Below are 20,681 nucleotides of genomic sequence, written 5' to 3'. Positions count from 1 at the left end.
CTAACATTAACTACAGTTCTCTATTTGCACAAAATTAGAATCATAGAATAATAAAATTGTGGAGTTGGAAGGGACCACGAGGGTCATCTAGTCTAACCCCCTGCAAAGAAGGAATCTTTTGGGCAACATGGGGTTTGAACCCATGAGTCTCATGCTCTACTAGTTTCTGCAGTTTGTTGAAAATGGAAAATGCAGCTGTGCCAAATAATGCAATATCAGGCGGGGGGGGGGGGGGGGGAGCTCATCCAGGTTAATTCCTGAAGTGAATCTAAATGGAGCCATTCCATAACTGAATTGTTTTGCACACCTCTGAATAACTAGAAATGTAACAGGATTTTTAAATTTCATTTTTTTACCTGGCGAGACAGTTTTAGAAGGCATCTTAGATCCACTTTGCATAGCATTTTCCGTAGGACAGCTTGTACCTAAAGTTTCTAGTTCCCCTCGATTCGAAGAAAATACAAGATCAAGGGAGGGAAGTTTCAACATGCATTCTACCCGTGACACAGGTAAGCAGCTGAACTTGATCTGCGAAGGCTGAACAAGAGAGAAACCCATTTTTAGGACACATATCAAACCATATAATCAGAACAGAACAACTACCAGCATCTTCTGTTAACTTTTCTTTTATGCCTTTATGTGAGTGGACTATAATGATAGGCACTTGGCGGTGACATAGCACCCACTAGAGAAGACATCATTCAGCTCCAAGGAGCTTACCATATGAAGTCTGACAGCAGGGAGAAAACAGTAAGGAATAAGGAGGTTAGTATCCTCTACTAACCAAAGTGATATTGTTTGTGGGAGAAATGCTTGGAGGACAACTTCCATATGAGCAAATTAAGAAATTTAGGTTGCTTTATCACACTTCTCATGTAACAAAAATGACACATGAATGAGCCTGTCTTAGGCTTTTATCTGTGCTAGCGATGCCTGGATTATTATAATTCGGACAACTAAGCACACAGATTGACTGCCCCCTCTCTAGCTGTTTCCGCAGTCTTCAGATTTAGCTATATTGTAAATTCCTTGGACTAAGGGTGGGATACAATGCAACAAATCAAGATATTAAGGTGTCAGTTCTCCCCCTTTAAACATTTCGAAAAACTGTGGAACACATACAAATAACTATCAGTTTTGCCATTGACTCTAATGGGACATGAACTTCCCTAAGTATGTAACTCATGTCCTCACCTGGACTCTTACATAAACTACAACATCAACAGGGAAGGATGAATATGCCGATGTTGATGAAGATACTAAGGAGGCTGTAGATTCTTCCAAAGGGTCTTGCATGTCAAACTGCCCCATATCCTCATCCTGTGAAGTGACAGCTAAAAAAGAAAAGAAAAAAAGAACCAAGGATTTCATTAAAACAGAAAAGAACATTTTAATGGAAGTGGATCATAAAATAAAAGATGTGGTAGAAACAGTCTGTGATACCTGCATAATTCCTTTCTATTGGAGTTATAGGGATTGTTTCAAGGGCCTTCTCCAGGAAGTCTAACAGGCAGGGGCTAATCACCATTTCCTCTGGCAAGGACTGGAGTGCAACCCAAGCGTATAGTTTTGCTGTTTTTACACCACCACTTCCTTTTCCTTTGGCTGAAAAGTTTGAGGAAAAAATGGTTTAGTGGAATACTAATTCAACCATTTCAATTAGAGTACAAATTAAAATACAAGATATGTTTATTTAAGTCAGGATCACTCAAACCATTCTGGATGATTAAGACAACAATTTACTCCTGTCCAATGGACTAAATCCTGTGAGGTTTTTCCATGTACAATGTTGCTTCATGTTGATTCAACTAAAACATATTTCAGTGCTTTGTCTTCAGCTCTGCTAACTCCTGCTTTCAGCACTCTCCCCTCCAACAAGCTGCCACTGCTCTTTCCCCTCCAATGCTTGCAGCTTGGTCCCACAGGAAGAAGTCAAGTTCCTTCTGGCCTGCCTTATAGGTTTCTGATAGTGCCAGCCGCACCCATCCCCGCAGGAAAGAAAGTAGCCTCACTGCAGCCACTGATGAGAGAGATTGTGAGGCAGGTGCCAACTGCACACATGCTTTGGACATGAGCACAGTGGTCTAGACATTAGTATTTTGCTCACTGCTGCTGCAGCTAGCGGCCTGAAGCAGATGGGACTGACAAGGGAGCTGAGGAGACACAATGAACAATAGAAAAAAGAACAAATGGGGAGGAGTAGAAAAAAATCCTGTAAGACTTTCACAGGCAGCAACAACTAAGTAGAGACGAAGAGTGAGGCGAAAGTCTCTGGTAAGGAGGAGGGAAAAGGCTGAGATAAAACCACACTGAGGAGAAAACAAAGAAAACCACTCAAGTAACAAAAGATCAGGAACAAACCAGAGACATGGGTTGTTACCTCACAACACACTCACACAAAAACGCAAATAATAATGCACAGGCCTGAGAAGTAGAAGACAAGACAAAGAACACACTGTAAACATCTGCTTCAAGTAAAGGCAGGAATAAACTGAGACTTCAGAGGGAAAGAAACCCATAAACTTTATTTGCAGCAACAGCAGTCTTGCTTTCAAACGCTAGGGGGAACTCAAGTCCCAGCTGAGGACATACTACACTCAGAAGAACGGATAAAAAGTAAGAGCACATATTTACTGTTTTTTCAAGATAAGAAACAACATGCAAGAACAAAGTGTGATTTGTTCTTCGCTTGTTCTTAGTTTGTGACTGGTGGGGAGAGAGTTTAACCCTGAGTTCTGGTTCTGAAGAAACAATAAATTAAACCTTAGGTTAGCATAAGACCAGGGCAGGAGCAAATCAGCTGCAAGCTCCTCTCCAGAAATCTGCACATTCGCATGATCCTGATAAGCCACAGTTTGGGTTACACTGTGTCAGGCAAACCAGGCAAATATGTATGTAGACTGGGTCATATTATAATGCTTGACTTCAGTCACACAACTTTCAGTGCCGAGGCCTCTGAAGTAAAGGCAAATTAAGTAGAGAAAATTAGTTTTATTTGGTGAAATAAAGTTTCTACAAAGAGAAAATCTAATAGACAAAGAACAAGAAATCGACGAGAGTCTTTAAGGTACAGGGAAGTTTCTATCCAGTAAATTTTAGCAAAAATTAGAATTACTGAATAGTATATTAATTTCTGGTATAAGTATGTTTTAGGAGTTAATGACCATGATCATATCAATCAAGTAGGATGCTTTATTAAGCTATGAAGCAGAATTAGATCTAAGCATGGAACTCCACAGTATGGAGAGAATTAAAGCAAAGGTACAGCATGTAAAAGAAATCTCTACCTGATGGGATAGGTGGGGGTTGGGGAGGAAGTAAAGATTTAGCTTTGCTGTAGGCAGGAGGCATGGCAGTATCTTTCATACCATACAACTTGGATTCTTTGGAAAGGGTTCTTGGCAGAGATGACCCTCGGGATGCATTTGGCGATTCAGTCTTTAACATCTTTGAGTTATAATGTAGCTGAAATGAAAGAAAAGTGTAGATCCATCACCAGTGTGTGCTACAAATGAAAAACCCCTGCCTATTTATTTATGCATTCACAGCCATAGTTCCCACATCTGGGCAGAGTAATAGTTTCTTCAAAACTTCTTTTTGAAAAGAAGGAAACCTATTATTTGAAGCAAAGCTTTATATTGAAACATAAACATCTTCAATTCAAAACTGCTCTAATGCACTAGAAGAAAAGTCTTGCCAAACTGGCAATATTCTAGCTGTCATTTTCTCAAAGCTAATTATTGTCTTTGCGTTGGGTTTCTGGGCTGCTGTCCTTATATCATTTATACAAGTTTGATAATTTTATTATTGTGATCTATCATCTATTATATTTTTAACTGTACTGGCTGTTGCCTGGAGTATTTCCTTTAAAAGAGAGAGAGAGAAAAGACGGTGTATTTTAGAATAAAATAAACAGGCTTTGTTCAGGCTCTAGTTTGCATTCCATTGTGTTAGAAACTCTGCATATTTGTTTTGCCTAGAAATATCACAGGTGGTATCATCTGCATTTTATGGCCTTTAAGGCTCATGGTACAAATGCCCAAACAGTACATTGCCAATGCCATGTCTACAGAAGAGCAAGGACAGCAAAAGCACCATCCTTGTAAGCACTTTATGTAACCTAACTTTCACTACATGAAGTTTCCATCCACTCAAAACACTGACAATGCCATGCTTTAGAATGGAATGCTCATCTCAGCAGATATATCTCAGGGTTTGTACTGATACCTTATTTCATGGTAAAATCCAGGTTTTGCCAAGTACTGATTTTATACCATAGGCTGGGTTAAAAATGTAAGTTCCATCTAGCCCAACATATTGTTTCTAAAAGCTGTTTGTCTGGTTAGGTTAGCATTTCCAGGATTTACCTTATCTTGAAGGTGTCCACACTTCAACTTGGTAACAAGGTTGCTCTGTAAACTATGGAGACTATAATAACAGACAATCCACATTTACATCATACCTTGTAAACCCAAAATAACTGTCACTTGTCTAAAATAGGATTTGTACTTCACTGCATATGTGTAATTGCCAGCATCACAGAAGCTGCACCACTGAGATTAGGAGTTAAGGGATAAAAAAAACCTGTGGTTGTACTTGATCACCTTTGTTTCAAGGAAAAGACCAACATCTCCCAGTTTCCCTCCATGCTTTTTTACCTTCACATCTACACCAGGAATGTAAAATACTGTTGTTTCCAGGTCACCAGACTTCGTCTGCAGAGATGATGGAACTTTCTTTCCAGCCAGTAAGTGAGTAGTTGATGCATAGTTAGTTTGAAATTTCTTCTTTCTTGAAGGAGACTCTTGATCTAAACTTCTGGAACTGCGATCATAGCTTCTAAACAGTAAACAGCAAGGCACAGCATGACTTAACTGGATCGTAAGTGTAAGATTATGTTATTTCCAAAGCTGAAAGTGAACACTGCTAGGAATAACTGAAGATAAAGACTCTCCTCCCTGAAAGAGAGGGGAGTGGTTGTGGACGGGAGCCCGAACACCGCTCCTAGCAGGGGGCGTTGCCCCCTGCCTCCAGCTCACCTGGCTGGCACTCACGCCCCCCCCCCCGGTGGCCGTCCAACCAGGTGCCATGGGGGGGGGGCGTGTCCAGCAGCCTTTATGCTGCAGTGCCAGCCTCTCCCCGGCCTCATTTCTCATTTCTCTTTGTCGTCCTATGCGAAACCCACTTGTTTCGCGATCCAATGCCTAAGCCAATACCTTTTCATTGCTGTAATCAATAAAGTTGTGGCCTTTTCTAGCCCATTAACCTTATATCACGTGTCCCTGTGTCTTCATTTTACTTCGCGGGGGTCGGGTCCTCGAACCACAAACCATGGGTTGGATTCAGAATTCCGTAAGCAGAATTCTATACATGGAATGAGGTGCTTTGTTTCCTAGCTTCTCCTTCTCTTGAAGGCTCCTGTTGCCTCAAAAAATATTCTCCAGAGAGTTGAGGGCTCCTCTAGAAGAGTGCAGGAGATGGTGTGGAAGGTTGTATGCAGAATTAGTGCAAAATGCTTCCCCCTTCTGTTCATGGAAGCCTCTACTGGATCCAAGCCTCTTCTGTGAATGCAAAGACTCCTTCCATCTGTAAAGGAATACCTCTGGGTCTAACTGTATATAGTATAATATTTATGTCTGTTTCATTTATTATACTGCCTCCTTGAGCATTTTATTGAGGACTCCATTTACACAGACACAAACCGGAAGTAATAAAATATGTTGACTGCTGCTGCAACCCTGCAGACGTTTTGGTTGCTTAAATTCAACTGAAGTAGATACAAGTCCCATCTATGCAAAACTGCAGCCTTAGAATCTTTCCTATCAAAATGGAAAAGAGCCACCTGAATGTGGTTATGTTCCATCTATATATTCATGATTTAGAGAAGATAGACAGATCTGATCCATCAAGTTCTGTATCAGAGTTCTCGATACTAACCAAGGCTTCACATCTATAAAAAGAATGGATATTATTTAATGTTGCTGAATGGAAAAAACAATGGCTACCTATTTAGATCGTTGCCTTAAAATAAAATTGTTCATTTTTAATTTTTTTGTATACGGGACATAAAAATTACCATGAACCCTGTGGCATATGGCATATAATGTAAATTGCTGGTTAATCTTATGGAGACTTGGAGAAGTTTTGTGTCAGAAGCATTCTGCTCTTCTCAGTACGACTTAGTGAACATGCTCTGCTTCCAGCAGGGCTCTTACCTCCTTAAGCTTATGTCATCATGTTCTTGCTGAAGCGTTGTGGGATGAAGCACACACTTTCCACAATCAATTTCAACTCTCACATCAAGTTCAAAGTCAATATTCCTCTCTGTAGTTGTGCCAGTCACACTTCTGCTGGCCGGAGATGTTGGCCACCGTTCAGTAAACAACTGGTGGACAGCAGCAAAACCTGTTGCTTTCTTGCGAGAAAGAGTCCTGTAGAAAGCAAACAACTGTTTTGGAGCTCTTGGCAAAAAGAAACGTATCCAACTTATTTCATGCAAGGACTTGAAATATTTCTTTAGTGTTTTACTATGCTACATGTAAGGGCCAAACTATATGCGAAGTGGATGTGTTTTACTTTCATGGGAAGCAGCTGTTCTAGAGTAAGATTACCAGATTGTTTTCAATGAATCCGGGGACACTTTTCAACTTCAGTAGGAATGATAGGATTTTGTATGGGGACTGAGTTGTAGAAACGGGGACTGTCCCTGGGAAACAGGGACATCTGGTAACCTTATTCTAGAGGCCGCCCCCCCAACTTGGTTGGATTGCGCTGTGATGCTGGGGGAAGGAGGCTTACCTCTTTCCTCCAGGTCTCACCTAAAGTCTGTTCTGACTTAAATCTGACTCCCCCAAAGCCACAAGGGGGCATCCAAATCACCCTCCCTCTGGTTGCTTCCATAAAAGACACTGGGAGATCCGTAATCAGGTATACTCTTCAGGTAAAGGGGAGCCCTAAACTTACCAAAGCTTCAGTTTCTTGTGACTTGTTTTTGTTGTTTTGTTATGCATTTTGTGTTCTCATTTTGTAGTTTGATTTTGTGGCCCACCCTGTGATCTCCAGATGAAGGGCGGAATGCCAATTTAATAAATACATTTAATAAGTTTGATAAATAAATAATAAAATAAAATTTATTACCAAAGGAGTCTTAGCAGCTTAAAATGATTTATCCATTTTCTAAAGTCTTAGCCCTTTCAAAGCAACTGGTTAACAATGTATAATTTAAGAATAGGAATGAGGAAGTTAAAAAAAAAAATCCGAATACATGCAGCACACTTATCTTAAGTTGATACTGCAGCGCACATGTGATTCAGATCACTCAAGCATTTAAAAGGGATTTAGAAAAACAGCAAATGCTTTAAATGGAAGCTGACTATTAGCCAACCTGTAGCCCTCCAGATGTTAAGAGTGATGGATTTCTTTATCTAAATTATTGTTAACTAAAAGCTTAACTTTCACAATTAAGATATTGTTTTTAATAATATGCTCACTGTGTTTTCCTGTAAAAATAAGGCCTCTCTCTTTCATGATCATCTTCCTTTTCAGAATCCTCACTAGTTGAAGACAAGCTGTCATCTCGTCTTCCTTCTTCAGGCTGGAAGGGAATGCTTGGTGAGAAGACAGCTGGAGTTTTGGGTGAATTGAATACTGAGCATGATCCTTCACTAGTGGATGAGTAATGGGATGGACCATCAATGGTTACTGACAAAAGATCCAATTCTGTCTCCTCTGGAAACTAATTGCAAAGGAAAAAAAAAAAAGACATTCAAGTTATAGCTACTATCTCTATCAGAGGGAGTGGGGAGAAATCAGGTGTCTGAAAGGCAAAGCACATCAAAAAATTATCCGAAGTAATATTTATTACTTTGGACAGTCCAAGGAAATTAAGCCATGAAACATGTTTACAAACAGATGAGTGAATGATCTAGGACAAGCACCTTAGAAAGAGAAATCAAAAAACAAAGCAATAAGCTTATGTTGGGAATACATACTAGTAGGTATGATGATTTTATTAAAAAAATTAAAAGCAAAGCTACAGAACAGCAAGAAACCCCAAGACCACCTGCAAATAAGAGGAATGAACAGAAATTGTTAGTGAATGGAAGTGCATGCAAAATTCTGGTACAAAATGTATAACACTATCTTTACAGATATGCTTTTAAAGCTCAAAATAAAATAATTAATACGACCCTAGGCATTTTTAAGGCTAAAAGGTTTCAAGAGGCCTTCATGAATACTGGTTTGGTTTTAGACGAGCATTTAAGTTTCAAGGTGCAATATGTATAGGGATCAGGATGTGCCAACTTTATGCTTCTATCTTGGCTTGCTTTCCTGGTTTGTTAACCGACAATAAACCAAAGCTCATTGGTTTGGATATAATAGGGAACATGCATATACAATTTGGATGTCATTAGAAAATGACATGTTTAAAGTGTTTTGATTCCCATACTTTGAGTAATGATTTATGCCTCAAGATCTTGGGTTTAAACATCCTGATATAATGTTTTGGGCACTCATTTAGATTGTCATTCATCGCCCATTATTTTAAGGAGTGGAATCTTGTCTTGGCCTTTTTAGAACTATCAATGTCAACATTCTTGGTTTGTTTAACGAGACAGGATACATTTCTGATGAGGAATAACTGATCTTTCATCAGCAATCTCTCACTGACCACACCAGCTGAAACAGTCAGCCTATGACAATAATCTAAAATTTAGCGTCATATTTCTGACTTACAAGGTCCTCTACCGCCTGCCTTTGTTTTAGAGATATCTATTTGTAGTTTTAAAGTTTTCGCAATCCAAATATGGTATGTTAAAGACAATCTACCAGACTTCCATGGCGAACAAGCTCCAGAAAAAGAGAAATGATTAACACCACCGAAGAAAAAGAAGTACTGCACTTTGCCATATTGCCAGGTTTGCGAGTGTGTTGCCTGTATGCGTTATGATTAGCTAAGAGAGATGATCAATGAAGCGCTTTTCCATGCGATTAATTAGTATACTTATTGATTTTGCAAATACCTGAAAATACCCTTCCCCTGGATGGCTGGATTGTGCAATCCCCAAAACTGTTTTATTCAACTTAATTAAAAGTGAAAAAAGAAACAAAAATTAAAATAAGCATATCGAAGACACTGGCATGTTTAATGTGGTAACGTTGTATAAAAACCAAATTTCATTAGTGAACATAGCAATGGCTATATATGACAAATTACTAAAAAAAAAAACACACCAAGCATGACAGAATGCATTATATGGATAACATGTACATGTATGTAACATAATAAATATACTAATAAATTCACATACTTAAAATATGTATATCTTTCACACACTAGTTACTGAACTGAAGGTAGTTTAAAGAATGCAGAATTAAATCTGAATACATTTTAATTTTTCTTTACTTGGAATCTTTGAAATATGCATCTAGGGTACTGAAATGCCAGACAAACTTTCCCACCTCTATGTAACCATCACCTATTCTTAGTATATATTTCATCATGGGACTTAATGAATGCAGCACAACAGCTGATGGCTGTCTTACCGTGTCCTGTATGTTGAAAGTGACTCTGGGTCCAGGAGATGCTCCATCTACACGTATTTCTGGGAGGTCCTCACTTTCTCCAAGACGTGTACTGTTACATATATAAAAAGTCATTTAATATTATTAATGCAGAACTTCTCAGTTATTCTATTCACATAGTAAATCTAGAGAATAAAGGGTAAACACAGAGGCATTTCTGACAGTTGCTCCATTATTGTGGGGCTCCTTCTCAGTTTAGAGCCACAACCTGAACATCTTCTAGATGTTCTAGTCCTGAGTCTTTGGATTAGGCAGATTAAATGGCAATTCACTGACTGCAAGAAACCAACTATTTCGCATGGTTAGGAGCGACACAGCTGCACTGGATACAGAAGGCGTATATAAGACTTGATTTAAAGTGGTAAAATGTATTGTAAAGACACCTAGAAATGGAATGGAAAAAGCTGAAGGGGTGGGGCTTTTCAGATGGGGTTGGCTCAATTTTCAGTCATTTCCACCCAGTTCTATGGGACAAAGTATGTGGAAGGCAAAGAGGGTAGGCAAAACCTGAATCCATGGGGAAACCTAAATTACTAGACAATAATGAGCAGAAAAAAAAAACATGCAGATTAACATCTTTGACCTCTGAACAAGTACATGCATTTGTGTGTATTTTTTAATCACCTTACCTTGCTCTGTCCATTCTTTTCAAAGGTGGCCTTCCAGATGCTGTAATACTTTTGGATCGATTATAGCTAGGTTTGTAGCCTAAGCCCCATTTGTCTTTCAGAGATGCTGCCTAAAACAATAAAAAAACAACAACATTATTTCAATATTCCATCAACAGGACACTTACATAGCTTGACACTAAGGCAAATTAACTATTTAGGAGTGCTACTTAGCTACACACTCACACAGGCTACAAATATTGTAAATCAAAGGTATGATACTGAAAAAGTTAATTATGCTGGAATTCCATTGAGGTCTGAATCTGTTTGGCCACCTGGGTCACATTCTACATTAGGTCTGCTTAACGTAAGGTATGTGAATAGATTTAGACTCGCTATAGGTTCCAAGGAACTTTCAAATGATTGTTGGGCTGGATCAAAAGGTTGAGCAGGGATTAAAGAACTTCTCAAAAGTGTAGTTTAAAGCATCTCATGCACTTCACCTGCAAGCAGATGGTTGGCGCTGTTTGCTTACCGGAGACATGCAAACAGCGCTTCTGAAAAGCAATGTAAGGCAATGTTTCAGCTGAAATGGGAGTGTTGGGGTTTTCTAATGTGTTTCTCCTTCATTTAACACAGAAGGGGACAGCTGCGTCAAACAACACTTTAGCAAAAGGCCCCTGTGCTCCTGTTTCAAGCTGAAATGGAAGGGCAGCACAGGGCTGTCTTAAAGCCTGGGCAAGTCTCCCCACGCTCCTTTTAAACTTCCCAGATCAGATGTAAAAATAGAGGGGGGGCTGGGGGGGTCACAGTGCTGTACATTAGATCTGGCCCAGGAAGCCAATCTTGATAAGGATCTGGCCTTTGGAGCAGAAAAGGTTCCCCCACTCCTTTGATGTAAAGAAGAAAAAAATAGTAATTGTGAACACAGCTCCAGAGAGAACAGTAAGCGAGCACAGATCTGTGGTGGAGAGTATGGGATGAGAGAACACATTTAAAGGGATAAGACAGCAGGTACTGTGAAATGGAGAGAGGAAAAGGAGGATGGGTTCATATAATCCATATTATATGGAAATAGGTGCAAAAAACCCAGAGCTGACAGAAATTGCTAAAAACGAAACTGCTGACTTGAACCAAAAAGGCTTTTCAATAGTTAACACAGAAATGCATCCCTCTTCTGTTGAAAACAAAAAATGGCTCTCAGAGTGACTTATGTACCTGTGTCTTGATATTTATTTATTTAAAATTTACACCCTGCTTGATTGTAAAACAAAAACACCCCTCAAAGTGGTTTACAAAAGGTAAAACTGTAAAATTATCAATAAGAAGAATTAACAATAAGAACAACGCAACATTTTGAAAAAGAACATTTCAAAACAAACTATAGCCAATCATTTCAAAGTAGCAGTCGCCAAATGCCTGGGTGAACAGGAATGTTTTCAAATTCCACCTAAACACTAATAACAAAGGGGACAGCTACACAGAGGGCATTCCGTAATGGGGGTGGGGGGCGGATCACTACAGAGAAGGTCCTGCCATATCAGATTCAGTGTTCTACTATCTTTTTAAAATGTGAAAACAATGTTCATGTAGCAATGTTACTATGCTACAAAGAATTGCTCACCCGCATACTTGACCTGCGCAGTTTTTTACGAACATCTCGGCGAATATCATTGACAGCAACAGACTCCAATTGCTGATAACGTTGAATTTCTTGGTTTATGGTTCCTTCACTTGCACCCAGTTTCCTGAGGACAGAATGGTGAAAACTCTGAATAGAAAACTAAAGACAATTTGGTGTGATGATTAGAGTGGTGGACCTGGAAAGGGGAGGCACGGGTTCAGGGCGTTGGACTAGATGACACTTGTGAGTCCTTTCCACTCTACAATTTTATGAAATCCTGACACCAGCCACTTTCTTCTTGCCGGACAGAGTTGTTGTGAGGATAAAAGAGGACAACTAGATGCCAAGGAGATGTTTGGAAGCATAGTGGCATAAAAATGTAAGATACAGTTTTAATCAAAAAGTCAGGTCTCTCACAGTTGATTTAATTATTCTGATTAAAAGATTTTTTTTTTTAGAAGGAAGCACGCACACTTACTTTAGATCATCAATTACTTTGGCTTGTTCATTCAGCTCCCTTATGTCCACTAAACGTTTCACATACTTTCTTCCTCTCTGCTCTCCAGTCTGGTTATTAGATATCCCCTGCCTCCTATAGTCAGCATTCTCCTGTTTAAGAATGAGAAAAGCATTTCATGTCATTGTCCGTTAAAAAGTGGTAGCATTTAAGCAGAAGACCAGGTTTTCTACCACCAATCAAAATAGCATGCAAAATCATTTTGAAAAGAAGCCAGCTGATTCTTGATTTGCCAGTGACCCACTGATTCCACCATTCATTTAAAGAGATGCTATATATGCTACATACATGTCCCCATGAGCAAGACCTGCCCGCTTTTAAGTGTGAATTGTTAGGATAAGCAGTATCACTTGATGCTGATCCCGACAGATATTCTACAGGAACAGAGTGACGATGGCTTTTGGGGCTCAAGCCCAGCAGGTGATTTACAATCCGCTGCCCAAAAGTGAGCTTGTGTACATCTCCACATAGTGGACCACCTTCTGATTTCTAAATGATAACAAATAGCAAGATTAATAACTCAGGAAACGTAGATGCCACCATTCTCCTTATTGTCTGGCCCTTCTCTTAGGGTTCCTTGCAGATTCTCTTTCTATTCTTTCCCACAAACCTTGGCTCCCACATGGTCTACTATGTATTACTGTTAATTCTAGAAAGATGTAGCAAATTCCATCTACTCTCCACTGATCCCGGTCCTGTTATTCCTGTACATAACCAAGCTGTCCCTCACTTGACATCAACTAACTGGAATTTCTACTTGTCAGGGTCTGCAGATTGACACTGGTTTGCAGATAATCTTTAAACTAGGTTAAGGTTTGTTGTTTAAAGCAGTGTTAGCCAATGTGGCACCCTCCAGAGCTTGTTCAACTACAACTCCCATCATTCCTAGCACAGGCCATACTAGCTGGGGCTGATGGGAATTGCTAGACTACAACATCCAGGGTCACTATTTTGGCTACCCCTGACTTAAGAGTCTTCAACAAATCATTTCTTTTTTTAAAAAACTACTACTACACTGTAAATAAATTTCAGTAATGGGATAACTAGCTCTTTAATTTTAACTGAGGAGACCAATACTATGCATGCTTCTTTGGAAGTGAGCTCAACTGGACTTGCCTAGTAAACATATGCAGAACTGCAGCCTTAATCCAATACCAACATTCAAAGAACTGTAAAACTAGTTCTGGGGGTCCAAATAAACTTTTCCTCTAAACAACAGTTCAGCAATCGAAACTAAGGGGAATTCTAAAAGCAGTCTGTGCTGTGTTCATTAGCTGTTCAGACAACACAAACACATACCACTGAGCTTAATGAAAGCTCCTTGCAAGAGTCTGAGCCCACAAATATAACTTGAATCATGCTGCACTCTGTTAATACATATTACGAAATTCTTATGTCTAAGCAAATATGCAGTATGCCAAGCTGCTATTTTGCTTCATGTATTAGAATTATATTTAAGATTTATTAATCAGTTTACTAACCACACTAACAGCAGGAGACATGTTATCAACTTCATCCTCATCTGATAGGTCAACCATGTTAACAGAGTTAAGATCAGCAATGTCATCTAAATCTTCTTCTCCTGTCAATGTTGTAAGGGTATTTCCTAGAGCATTTAATCTTTTCCCAATGTTAGGATCCATGTGCACATCAATGCCACACATCTTCCATAGCACATTAAGAGTCCATGTCCCAGCACTATTACTTTCTGTTTTGATATAAAAAAGGGGTGGGAGAGAGTACATCACATTTTTGATTTAGGTATGCAAAAACTAAGATCTAGTATTTCACCAGCAGCTTAAGACAATTTTTTTTAGTTGTATTGTACATGGTTAGAAACATCATAGCAGTTTACCACATTCTGCAGTGCACATGCTGCATACTCTTGTCTTCTTGGGAGATGGGAAAAAAGGATAAAATAATGAAGGATTGTCACAGGAACAAGAAAAAAGGTGCAGTGCTTTCTTCAAATGGGCAACTAAACTTTATTTACTATTGCTAATACTTTAACATTTACCTCAACATCTCTTATATTTTAACACTCTTATTCAAAGGCTGAACAGAATAATCACACACTGAACTAGAACCATAGAATCATAGCTGTCAACTTTCCCCCTTTTTTAAGGGAAATTCCCTTACAGTATTCCGAATAGGATTTCTCACAAGAAAAGGGAAAAGTTGGCAGCTATGCATAGAATTGGAAGAGACCACAAGGGTCATCTAGTCCAACCCCCTGCAATGCAGGAATAGTTTGCTCAAACCCATGACACCGAGATTAAAAGCTATACCAGCTTTAGTAACATTCCATAATGTTTTAATCCAACTGTTAAGACCCGCCCCCCCAAGGCTACAATTTGTTCCTGGATATAAATCTCCTGTATTAAAGACTGAGATGGGATGACAGATGCACAATAAAAAGGAAGACTCACACAGAGACTAAAGCTGCTTTGAAATAAGTGCTGATTTGAAATAGCTCTTACCTGCAGCTGCCTGCCCTGTTGTTCTTGAGCACACTTCGTAGGTGCCATCTGGCACTACGCCTAAAGATGTAAGAAAACTACAGTGAACCTACCATCACATCACAAGGCTTTTTAGGTGAAACTTGCACTAATATATAATCAACCATTTCCTAATGATATTCCGTTCTCCTGTGGTAGTTAGATAAACAGGAGTGGATCAAGACACTCCTTTCAGCAAATAGAAGGATTCCTTCTGTCCACAGAATGGACTCTTTGTAAATCAAAGATCAGTCTTCCCTTCCTCCTGCAGTGCCCTGTGCCACCTCCCCACATAGTTCTGGTTGGCTCCTCACCTCTGGAGAGCTTTTGGGGGTGGGCATACAGGGTTGCAGGAAGAAGCAGGAATCACTGAAAATCACTTCCCTCTGTTAAATTGGCAGGAGTGGCCCATGCATGGAACTCTGTTCACGTGAAGACTGTATCCACCCCATTCATTTTCTTGAACTGGCATTTGGACATTTCTTATAGTAATACTAAATTCTTATTTCTGTATTCTTTTAAATAGGGTAGGCATTCCCCCCCCCCCCAAAAGAACTTTTGGATGCCATTTGTTCTGAAAGTGTCTGTCCGGGGATGGAAGGGTCCTATCAACTGAAAGAGACAGGAGTCAGTTTCAGCACACAGACACCAACCCATGTCCCCTATAAATGTGCTCTGGGAAGAACATCTGAAGTCACGTAGGACAGCAAAGGTGAGAGGGAATTGACAAAAATGACTTCTCTCCCTGTTCCATTAGATAAGCCTTCCGTCAGTGCTGACATACCAATGGATGATCCAGGAAATAAGAATTGTCTTACTTATTTTTGTAATAATAATAATAATAATAATAATAATAATAATAATAATAATAATAATAATTTATTTATACCCCACCCTCCCCACCCAAGACCGGGCTCAGGGCGGCTAACAACCAATAACAAAAACAAGTTGATTAAAATACAATTTAAAGATTAAGATACATTAAAACATTAGGAAGCAGTCTCTTCATAGGAGGAGAAAGGAAAAAGAGGGGGAGGGAATCAAACTGATTTTAAGCCAAAGGCCAGGTGGAACAACTCTGTCTTCTTGCAGAAAGAAATCAGATCCTGCAAGGCCCTGGTCTCATGAGACAGAGCATTCCACCAGGCTGGAGCCAGTGTTGAGAAGGCCCTGGCTCTGGTTGAGGCTAATCTAATTTCCTTAGGGCCCGGGACCTCTAGGGTGTTACATGAAGGTGAAACACAAGTTAGGGTGGTATTCCATGAATGCATCCCATCAGTACAAGTATTCCCACTTGAGCAGAGACCCCCCTTTTTTTCCTCCCCTTGTGCATGCCCCAAACGCTCCCCAAATATATTCCAGAGGGTTGGGGAAACCCTGAGAGCAGATTTAGTAGGGGAAGGAAAAGAAGAGAGAGTTCTATTGTGCAAGCAGATATCCTTGTGCTGAGAGAACATTCATGGAACACTATGTAAGAGACACCTTATACTTTTTTGTGGAGCTTCTCAAAATGTTCAGAATTAGCAATAGCCGAGACAATAAGATAAATGCTTACAGGCATTCATGACTAGATCTCCTCGCACTTCTGGCTTCCAGTCATCCCAGCTTGTTTCAAAGCCATCAGCAAAGCGAATGCAGAAGTTTTTAAAATGACCTTTGCTGACAAGAGATTCTGAAGAGCAGGCAGTAATTAAAGTGCTTTCAATGGTCAGGACTAATGCAGAACCAGTGTCCAGATCAGCTGTATGATTAGACTGAAAAAACCAAGGAACTATTGTATAAAAGTCTATTTCAGAAATAAGAAAGAAATCAGGCTAAATTCCTCACTCATAGTCATTTCTAGTTTCCGTTTATGAAGTAGGTACACACACACACACACACACACACACACACACATCAAAATTAACCTATATAAATTAGTATTTAATCAATAACTGGATCCCTGGCAGCTCTCTTAAGATCAACCCCCTACAGCAAATTCCTGCTTTTTGTTGTTACAAGTATGCACAAACTTGTAATTAAGCCCATCTTTATGAGTTTTAACTTTAAGGGTTATTTCCTAATGTTAGCTATTTACTTTACAGTACCTAGCATTATCTAGTTTTACAAAACATCATTTTCATGGATAAATCCATGATAAGCAGCATTTTTAACAAGCTAGCATATATCTAGAGGCTGCAGCACAACATATAACTGGAAAAGGCAGTTTTTCAGTTTCAAATCTAACATGAACTTCACAGGAATATATAGAGCATTCTCAGTTACATTCTACATTCTATTACACATGGGGAAATACAGCTCATCAGATGTTATTGATAACACTTATTACTTACACAGTAACTCTGTTTTTCTTTCTGTCCCCCAAAATTAATCTTGTGGCCCTGCCTCTGAATCTGTACCAATATTAAAAGCATTACATTGATATGTTTTGGTCATTGAGATCTTTTAAAAGCAAAAGTATAACAAGATATGTATTGTATTCAACACTAAGTCACCCAAACCTTTTAGCTTTAGTTGTACTACAAAATTCAATTTTATGGTACATATCATACAATCCCAATTGTATCCATCATTATAGATAATTATTATATTAAGATATAACAGTAAATATACTTTCTTTCATTTATTTTAATCCATATCAATTGCAATTTATTATATGTTGTGTTTTCCTTATAAGGCTTTAAGAGTAGTGTATATTATATTAATTCTTTCAGGGACAAGGTCACATCATCTAGTTCCAACATCAGTGTAGTTTTTTTTACACTGTGCTCTAATTTGCAAATCAAAAGCAGATGGACATAAAACATATGCTTCTCATTTATTTCAGCTGTACCATCACAATAATAGGAAAACTTCACTGTAGAATTTGGAGACTTTTTAAAAAAAATTCATTTTCCAATAAAGTGAGTAAGAAACATAGCTTGTGATATGTGCTCTCTCTACAGCATAAATACAACTTGCAGTACTAATTCAAGTTTCAGGGACTCAAAGAATTGGACTCAACTATTCTACTAAGAGTAGACATTGAAATTAATGAACCAAACTTAGTCGTGTTTACTAACATCAGCAGAACTATTCCAAGTAGGGTTAGCATTGAATACAACCTAAACTGATTAATTTATGAAATATTCACAGTTTAATTAATTATTCACAGTACAATTTAATTATTCACAGTACAATTAAAAGATGTACATTGTTAAAGGTTACTATGTAAGTATACTTTAAGATCTTATCAAATACTTAAAAGAATATTAAGAAAATAAATTGAATCTATAAATATTAGTAAAACGACCATCTTAATTATAATCTGAAAAACGTATTTCTAAAATTAAGATAAACCACTTGCAAGTCTTCAAACATTTCAACATATTCAGTTTTGAGATATCTAACCATCAATGAAAAGGATTTCTGAAATGTTTGAGTTTTGTAGCTTCTCTCAAACAATAATTATTACTCAGAAGCATACTGATACTGCAATAGTAAACTTCAATATCATTTAATTTTTAAAAATTATGTTATTTTCTTTAATACCTGTGGTGTATTGGTGATGGGCAGGCAAATTCCCAAGTCATTAACTGTTAGCTGGAGGAAGAGTGTCCCAAAAGCTTGAGCAGATGTCTGCTGGATTCCAGGTAACATATCAACTATTTCCTTTGTAGCCATATGAATATCTTTATTCAAGGCCATTCTCTGTTCATTCCAGTTGTCATAAGCAGCCTTGTAGTTCAGCCAGAAAAGCACAGCTTAGGAAGGGGGGGGAAATGTTTTCACTATTTTAGAACAAATTAATATAGAAAATCATTCTAAGTTCAGCTATAATAAATTGCTGTGCCCTGTCAGTTATTGGACACATGTTTCTCTGTCTTGTTCTGCTTCTGGACTACAATATATGTTAATATGGCAGGGAACCAAGTCAACATGATTCCGGCTATTGGCCTTTTAATGAAAGTAATATTTCCTTGCCTAACCATAGTTTTCAGTGCACATGTCTATTTTGGTAAAACAAAAACCAACACAAAGTCCATTAGTACCTCTGTCAAAGGCCACAGGCTGAGCAAAAACAATTGGCCGGTTCAAAGTAATGAGCACAGCTTCTCGATCTGACGAACCGCTGATTTCTTCTCTCAGAGCATTTCGTAATCCAATTCGGGTTTTAAAATAAGCAACTTGATGGAAGTCTGATCCAGCTTCTTCATAAACCTTAAGACATTCCAAACATATCAACAGGGAGAACACAGCAGAGCAAAAAACCAAGCTTGGCAGGATACAAACATAATAATTTTAAAACGTAGGTATTCTTAAACGTACACTTATTGGCTAGGCACCAGAGTTGGAGCAGATTTGGGGGGAGAACGGGAGACCAAAAAAGAAGCTGAGAGCATCTCACTTTGTGAGTGGAATTCAGCTTATTAGAACAGGATGCTTTCAGCTCTGTGCCCCCTCTACTCCCACTCACTGAAGCTTTTCAGGATCCTGTTTACAGAAGGGCACATGGGGATCTAATCCAAAGTTTTATAAAGCTGTGTTTAACATTTCTTTCTTCATTCCATTTTGAGAACCAGAAAATATCACCAGCAGGCTGTAAAATCATAATCACTCACCTGATGTTTGACGATTTGTCCTAATGCCAGATTTAAGTCCACTTGGCATTTACCGAAGAGCTTTAGGTAGCTGGCACTACCAGGCATTGCTTTGGTTTGCAATCTATTTGAGAGCTCCAGTTCTATTAGTCCTGTTTCAAACCTTACCGCCCTCATAGATGGTGTGGTGGCTGTTACCTGGATACCCTAATAATGTAAGGGAAATACTTTAAATACACACCTCAGTCTCTCAAACACATTTTTATAAACATATTTAAGAAACTTTTTGCCTTTCACAGTAGTTTCCATGAAAGGTAACAATTATTTTGTTTGTTCCTTTAGTTTGGAAAATATTATTAGAGGAGGAAAACAAAACCACTGATAGACATCCTAATACCCAAGAGAGAACGAGATCCCCTGCATTCTCATTCACTATTGATTTCACATTTCATTACAATATAACCACTGGCCACACTTGGAAGAACCCATGAATATCAAACATACTTTAAACTGCAGACTCAGGGAGTAGAGGAGAATCTTTGGCTTTTCTCCATCAGTTGTTCCATCATGTTCATTCCAAAGAGGAATAGGTTGCTCCCCTCCTGCATTTATAATTAAAACAACACAGTTCCAGAATTCAATTAAGCATTTGTCATTTCCACAAGATTAAGGCTGAGGATGGGTTAAAAAAAACACACCACACCTATCCAACTTTCTAAATGCAACTGCCCTGTATGATCCAGCTGTCACTTCTCCAGTCCCAAAGGTGAAACAAGATTTGAGAACTCAAGAGTAGTTGTAAGAACAACAAATATTAAATGATTATATAGTATTAGAAATGGACAGACATTGTTTTCATAGTACCCCAACCCATTCAAAACATGCTGGCATGTAAAAATGGCATACATTGACTTAGAGATAATTGCCACAACACACTGATTACTATTATATCTGACTAAAACAACAACAGCACAATTTTAATGACAACAAAGTAACTGTGCCATCTCTCCAACAATGAACGGCATTTGGTGAGTGGTAACACTGTTCAAGAAAATTACATAATAATAAAAGAAATAGTAAGTCAGTGAAATTTTGCAAAAATGCATTCCTACCAAAGGGTGATATTTTAGTATTCATCATTTCCAGAGCAGATTCACTGAAATCAATTTCAATTGGTCTATTCCGAATATATGACTTAGTTGGCTATCACCCAGTGTGTGTAACTATTGCCTGCTTGTGTCTAATACAGCATAATGGAAACATCACAGT

General features: G+C 38.6%; 1 protein-coding gene across 15 annotated transcripts in view; it reads right to left on the bottom strand.

Moving 5' to 3' along the window:
* BLTP1 (bridge-like lipid transfer protein family member 1) overlaps positions 1–20,681 on the bottom strand; it is a 105,716-nt gene that overhangs the window by 15,338 nt on the left and 69,697 nt on the right. For 5 of the 15 annotated variants that reach the window (XM_028744747.2, XM_028744736.2, XM_028744744.2 and 2 more), the window contains 21 exons: positions 19,917–20,014; positions 19,434–19,619; positions 18,864–19,032; positions 18,364–18,575; positions 17,166–17,225; positions 16,388–16,586; positions 14,815–14,874; positions 13,816–14,042; positions 12,623–12,823; positions 12,296–12,426; positions 11,818–11,941; positions 10,215–10,324; positions 9,547–9,637; positions 9,024–9,083; positions 7,491–7,735; positions 6,216–6,431; positions 4,659–4,839; positions 3,288–3,465; positions 1,444–1,605; positions 1,195–1,334; positions 357–537 (listed from right to left, as the gene is read on the bottom strand). In XM_028744747.2, coding sequence (XP_028600580.2) covers positions 357–537; positions 1,195–1,334; positions 1,444–1,605; positions 3,288–3,465; positions 4,659–4,839; positions 6,216–6,431; positions 7,491–7,735; positions 9,024–9,083; positions 9,547–9,637; positions 10,215–10,324; positions 11,818–11,941; positions 12,296–12,426; positions 12,623–12,823; positions 13,816–14,042; positions 14,815–14,874; positions 16,388–16,586; positions 17,166–17,225; positions 18,364–18,575; positions 18,864–19,032; positions 19,434–19,619; positions 19,917–20,014 — 3,231 coding nt within the window. The remainder of the gene's footprint in view (positions 1–356; positions 538–1,194; positions 1,335–1,443; positions 1,606–3,287; positions 3,466–4,658; positions 4,840–6,215; positions 6,432–7,490; positions 7,736–9,023; positions 9,084–9,546; positions 9,638–10,214; positions 10,325–11,817; positions 11,942–12,295; positions 12,427–12,622; positions 12,824–13,815; positions 14,043–14,814; positions 14,875–16,387; positions 16,587–17,165; positions 17,226–18,363; positions 18,576–18,863; positions 19,033–19,433; positions 19,620–19,916; positions 20,015–20,681) is intronic. The other 10 variants (XM_077934013.1, XM_077934014.1, XM_028744739.2 and 7 more) reach the window with 9 other exon arrangements.

Source organism: Podarcis muralis, chromosome 9 (assembly GCF_964188315.1).
Source record: "Podarcis muralis chromosome 9, rPodMur119.hap1.1, whole genome shotgun sequence".
Classification (NCBI taxonomy): Eukaryota; Metazoa; Chordata; class Lepidosauria; order Squamata; family Lacertidae; genus Podarcis; species Podarcis muralis.
Note: the sequence above shows the minus strand (reverse complement) of the source record. Positions and strands in the feature narration are given on the sequence as shown.